We start from the raw sequence: 6,375 nt of genomic DNA, 5'->3' as shown, positions 1-6,375 counted from the left end.
CTTCCCATTATCAGTGTGTCTGAATGTGGTCTTTCCTCTTCCTGTACCCTCTGTCTGTTGATTCTTTGTCATTCTTTGGGGCTCACGCCCTGCGTCTTTCTCTCCCTCTGCCTCTGCCTCCCCTGTCTTTCTCTCCCCTCTGTGTCTCTGTCTCTCTCCTATGCGTCTGTCCCTCTCTCCCCATGTCTCTCCCTGTCTCCTCCTCTCTCTCCCCTGCGTCTGCCTCGCCCCCTTGCTGCCCTGTCTTTCTGTCTCTCCACTCCATCACTGTTCCTATCTATCTCTGTGACTTTCTTGGTCCCCCTCACCCTGTTATTTTGCTTCTCTCTCTGGTCATCTCTGCCCCATTTCTCCCTGTTTCTCTGTTTCTGCCACCTTTCCCCACCCATCCCTCTCTCCGGCTGTGTCTCTCCTCACCAGCCTGTCCAAAGCCGCTGACCTGGACCATCACTGGGTGGCCAAGGCCTGGCTCAACGACATCGGCCTGTCCCAGTACTCCCAGGCCTTCCAAAACCACCTGGTTGACGGGCGGATGCTGAACTCCCTGATGAAGCGGGACCTGGAGAAGCACCTGAATGTGTCCAAGAAGTTCCACCAGGTCAGCATCCTGCTGGGGATCGAGCTGCTGTACCAAGTGAACTTCAGCAGGGAGGTGAGAACCAGGGTGCAGGGCACCTTCTGCAGCCCTGCTTTCCCTTCTGGAATCCGCTATCTGTCCATCCAACCATCTGCCCATCCACGCATCTCTCCATCCATCCATCCACCTGTCCATCATGCCATGCATCCACTCTCTGCCCATCCATGTATCGCTCCATCCATGCATCTCTCCATCCATCCATCCATCCATCCACCTTTCCATCAATCCACACATCCATCCCTTTCTTTCCCCTTCCCTCCTTTCAACAACTGCTTATTAGGGATGGACCAGACCCTGTGCTCAATTCAGGGGAAAAGGGAAACACTCATTCTCCAGGAACTCACTGTGTATCAGGGGCAACCACAAAGAAGCTTGTGGCCACAACATCATGGAAGGTTGTCCCAATGAGGGAAGCCCAGGGTTTTATGAAAATCCAGAGGAAAAGCTTTTAGAGGGACAAGAGAAGCCTTTCCAGCGATAGTGACGGCTAAACTGAAACCTGAAGGGAGGAATTCCGAGTATCAGTCAATAGAAGGTATGAGGGGAATCTAGCAAGGGAATAGCATAGACTAAGACCCAGAAGACAGATCTGTGGCAGCAGAACTGAGAGTCCTGTGTGTTTCTGTGCTGGGTGTGAGGTGGAGGAGTGAATAGGTGACAGGTAACCAGGGGGCTGTGGGGCACACTGTAGAGTTTAGACTCTGAGTGCCCCTTGTTCTGATTGCTGCCAAGCCAGAGAGCACAGGGTGTCTGCTTCAGCTTCCCCCAAACCTAGTACATCTCCCCAGCTACTCCCCCTCGGGAGGAGCCTGGGCTGCCAGGGCTGAGTGCAAAGGGTTTACTCTTCTTAGAGCACTGTCAGAGCACAAATAGTTCAGGGTCAGGGGGAGAGGGACAGAAGAGGGAGCTTTTTGGCCTTCTCAAACACCCAAGCCAGAGCCGTGGGCACAGGAAGTGACGAGGACACAGGCCCTGGCCCCCTGTGAGCCCCAGTCAGGTACAGGAGGTGATGTGTGGGAAGAACATGACGGTGAAGTGTGGAAATAGGCAGCCTCATTTGGGGCATCCCTCAAGAGACATGCACTGAGCCCCTACTCAGGTGAGCAGGGGTGGGCTATACAAACTAGGCAGGTGGGGGCTGGGTTATACAAACTAGGCAGCTGCAGTGGGTCCCACCTGGCCCCACACTCTGCATGCAGGTGGCTCTGCCTCTAGGCTCCTCCATCCCTGGAAGTGGGCTTCTCCCCATTTCCCAGAAGGAAAGGACTGACATGGCTAGAGCAGCCGTGAATGATCTGGCCAGGACCCCTCACATCAGCATGCGGAGGTCCCTGCCAGCACCACGGACCCTGACTCTCTGTGTGATCTCGGCATGTCCCCTTGAACCCCCAGCTGACCCACTCTCGCTCCCCACAGGCTCTCCAGGAGCGCCGGGCCCGCTGTGAGACACAGAACATAGACCCCGTGGTCTGGACCAACCAGCGGGTGCTCAAGTGGGTGCGAGACATTGACTTGAAGGTGAGGGGTGATGGCGGGCGTGGGGGGTGGTGACTCTTGGGCATATGCAAATCCCATGCCAGTCTGTGTGCAAATTCAGTATCCATCTTTGTGTGGGCTGGGCATCATTTCCCAGGCTGGCAAGAACAGCCTGCCCCCCTGTCACTCAAGAGGCCAGAACTACTTCCCCTGCCCACCCTTCCCATCCCATAGTGAGGGTGCGGATGCTGAGCCATCCTCGCTCTCTGAATTCAGTGGGGGTGTTGAATCCACAGCCATCTTCTCCCTCAACAAGCATTTATGGGCCACCTGCCTAGGTCTGGGGTCTATCAGTGACAAAATAGCCCAGTCGCTATTCTAAAGGCCCTAAAAAGAGTGAGGGTGGGGTTCCCCCTGAGGATTAAATACACTAGTCCCTGGGGGGTGGGGTCAAGCCCTTGCTCTTAAGGACATGTTCCCCCTGGGGTATCCCCGCCCTCAGGCCAGCAGGGCGGCCCCCCAGGCTCACCAGCCCCGTGCCTTGCCCTCAGGAGTACGCAGACAACCTGACCAACAGTGGCGTCCACGGCGCCGTGCTGGTGCTGGAACCCACGTTCAACGCTGAGGCCATGGCCACCGCCCTGGGCATCCCCAGTGGGAAGCACATCCTCCGGAGGCACCTGGCGGAGGAGATGAGCGCCATCTTCCACCCGGCCAAGTGAGTGTGAGCTGCCGGCAGCGGCTTCCGGCTTTGGAAGCAGATGGCTCTGACTTCCGGTTGGTCCTGGCCGCGCCCTTCCTGGGTCCCACTTGTTCCTTTGCAACACAGCATTCTCCTTTTACGGATCCACGCTCAGAGAAGTGAAGTGCTTTAGCCTCAATGTCATAGACTGGAAAGAGGTAAAGGAGGAGCCAATCAGCTTTTGAATAAAGTGTGGTGCTTCCCAGGTGGCTCTAGGGGTGAAGAATCTGCCTGCCAGTGCAGGAGAGGCAAGAGACCCAGGGATGGATCCCAGGGTAGGAAATGGCAAGACACTCCAGTGGAAAATTCTTGCCTGGAAAATTTCATGGACAGAGAAACCTGGTGGGCTACAGTCCATGGGGTCGCAAAGAGTCAGACACAACTGATTGCTCACACGTACACACACACGAACACAAACTGGCCATTTAGAGAAGGGAGAAAGGTCGCATGTATGAGGAAGACCATGTGGGTTTGAGCTGAGGAGGATTTGCACTGGCCTAAGAGGTTTACATGGTCATTCCAGTTAGGACTGACATGGGGACAAAGGTTTGGAGACAGGGGTAGGAGTGTTAATGGTGTTTACCATCCAGGTGAGCAGACCATGTCAGCCCTTCTACCCCAGTCTCTTCATCTGAAAAGCGATCAGGGAATAAACACCTGAGCAGATAAACTAGGCCCCTCCCAGTGGTCTCTCTCCTTATGATGACGCGCTCAGGGTTAGATGACCATTCATTGAGCACATGCTGTGTGCTCAGTTACATCCTCATAACAATACTAAGCAGTTTCACAGTCTCTCTTTTATAGATGGAGAAACTTGTTTAAAGGGCCCAAGGTACTTTCCTAAGGTCAAACAACTAGTACGTGGCAGAGCCCAGATTTGTCCTTTATTCTATTAATATGGTATATCATGTTGATTGATGTTCAGACGTTGAATCAACCTTACATTCCAAGGATAAATCCCAATTGGTCATGGTGGTCATGGTGTATAATCTTTTTATATGTTGCTGGATTAGGTTTGCTAGTATTTTGAGGAAGAATTTTGTATTCATATTTACAAGGGATATTGATCGGTAATTTCCTTGTGATATTTTTGTCCAGTTTTGATATCAGAGTAATACTGGCCTCATAGAATGAGTGGGAAAGCTTTCCCTCCTCCTCTGTGTTTTGGAAGAGTTTATAAAGTATTGGTGTTCATTGTTCTTTAAACATTTGGTAAAACTCATTAATAAAGCCATCTGATCCTAGGCTTTTCTTTGTGGTAAGTTTTTTTTTTTTTAATTATTACTAATCCAATCTCTTCATTCATTGTAGACCTGTTTATATTTTCTGTTTTTTCTGAAGTCAGTTTTGGTAGTTTATATATATATTTTTTAGGATCCTAAAATCTTTTTTAGTTGAAATACAGTTGATTTACAATATTGTATATTAGTTACAGGTGTACACCATAGTGATTCATATATATAAGTATATTCCTTTTTAGATTCTTTTCCCTTATAGATTATTATAAAATATTGAGTATAGTTCCCTGTGCTATAAAGTAGGTCCTTGTTAGTTATCTATTTTGTATAGTAGTATGTATAGTTTATATCTGTCTGAATTTGTTTCATTTAGGTTAGCTAATTTGTTAGCATATACAGTTGATCATATGATCATTTTCTTGTAATCCCTCTTATTTACGTTAAGTTATCTCCTCTTTCAGGCTTCTCAGGTGGCACTAGTGGTAAAGAACCAATGCAGGAGACGTAAGAGCCATGGGTTCCATCCCTGGGTCGGGAAGATCCCCTGGATGAAGTCATGGCAACCCACTCTAGTATTCTTTCCTGGAGAATGCTATGGACAGAGGAGCCTGGCAGGCTACAGTCCATAGGGTTGCACAGAGTCAAACATGACTGAAGCGACTTAGCATGCATGCATCCCCTCTCTCATTCCTAGTTCTAGTAATTTGAGTCATCACTCTTAACTCTTGGTCAGTCTAGCTAAGGTTAGTTTGTTTTGTTAACAGATGCCAGATTTGAGGGCTTTCCAGGTGGTGCTAGTGGTAAAGAACCCGCCTGCCAGTGCAGGAGACACAGGGTCAATCCCTGGAGCAGGAAGATCCCCTGGGGAAGGAAATGGCAGCCCATTTCAGCATTCTTGCCTGAATCCCATGGACAGAGGAACCTGGCAGACTACTGTCCATAGGGTCACAAAGTGTTGGACATGACTGAAGCAACTTAGCACACCAGATTCAAACTGAGGCTCTATGTGTCAGGCCTGAACACTTAATCCCCAAACTACATGGGGCCTCAGAGAGCAGCTGAGTCACACCCCATGTTATGCAGGTAGAACAAAATTATGCATCCGTCACAGGGTCCAGGTGCCCTGAGCCGCCCTCCCCCAACAGCAGGCGCATACCCAAGCGGTTCTCATAGACCCTCAAGCAGAATCATCCGTGCTTTTGTGAACTGCAGATGTCCGCATCCCTGACTCAGACCCGCAGGACCAGGATCTGCTGGCAGAGCCCAGGAATCTACATTTTCAGCATTTTAAGCACGCTTAGGTGGTTTTTTATGACAAGCACTCTCTCCTCAGCTAGTAAAGAATCCGCCTGCAATGCAGGAGACCTGGGTTCAATCCCTGTGGAAGACCCCCTGGAGAAGGGAAATGCTACCCACTCCAGGATTCTGGCCTGGAGAATTCCATGGACTGTATTGTCCATGGGGTTGCAAAGAGTTGGACACAACTGAGCAACTTTCACTTTCACCCTATTCCATGAACTATGAATCAATAGGTGAGGAAAAAGGTTTTTCTCCTCAGAATTTTCCACTTTCCTCTACCTTTCTTCTGGAGCCATGTAATCTGTAACAAGCTTAAGATATTCTGAGCCCTGGAGGGGTAGGTCTAGCTAAACATTAGCCATGTGACTAATTTCATAGCTGCAGTCACCATCTGCAGTAGTTTTGGAACCCAAGAAAATAAAGTCCCAGTTTAAAAAAATGGGGGAAAAAAAGGAAATACCCAATAATCAGAAAGAGACTTATTAACCCAGAATTTCTGGATCTAGCTACTCCACCTTGAATGTACCCAATTCCTGAGCCACTAGTAAACTTTTGTTTCAAATGAAGACTGATCTAAAAAAAAAGTTCCCTGGGAGGGCCCGGGGGCAATGAAACCACTGCCGGACAGGTCCTCTGTTGTTCTGACCACCCTTCCTACTCTTTAGGGAAGCAGCAAAGTGTGGTGCTTTGAATCCCAGCTCCTCAGCTTTTACCAGGCATGATGTGTAACCTTGCTACAGTGTCTCAGTTTCCTCATCTGTGAAATGGGCTCATGCACCCACCTCCAAAGGTGGTGACATTGTGCTAGGTTCTGAGCGTGGCCCATGGCAGAGCCCAGCCAACGGTTATGGTAGTTGGATAACCTCACCTTATAACTGCATCTGGAGGGGGAAGGAGGAGAGAAGGGAGGGAGATGTTGGCTGACTCTTGCATCCTGGGACATATAAAGGCACACTTTTTGGGGCCGTGGGTCATAAGACCAC

The 6,375-nt window shown here is 49.8% G+C and overlaps 1 protein-coding gene across 2 annotated transcripts in view; it reads left to right on the top strand.

Moving 5' to 3' along the window:
* KAZN (kazrin, periplakin interacting protein) overlaps positions 1-6,375 on the top strand; it is a 156,897-nt gene that overhangs the window by 138,202 nt on the left and 12,320 nt on the right. For both annotated transcript variants that reach the window (XM_010850052.1, XM_010850054.1), the window contains exons 11-13: positions 421-652; positions 2,054-2,155; positions 2,665-2,831. In XM_010850052.1, coding sequence (XP_010848354.1) covers positions 421-652; positions 2,054-2,155; positions 2,665-2,831 — 501 coding nt within the window. The remainder of the gene's footprint in view (positions 1-420; positions 653-2,053; positions 2,156-2,664; positions 2,832-6,375) is intronic.

This window comes from Bison bison, unplaced genomic scaffold, assembly GCF_000754665.1.
Source record: "Bison bison bison isolate TAMUID 2011002044 unplaced genomic scaffold, Bison_UMD1.0 scf7180017864289, whole genome shotgun sequence".
Lineage (NCBI taxonomy): Eukaryota > Metazoa > Chordata > Mammalia > Artiodactyla > Bovidae > Bison > Bison bison.
Note: the sequence above shows the minus strand (reverse complement) of the source record. Positions and strands in the feature narration are given on the sequence as shown.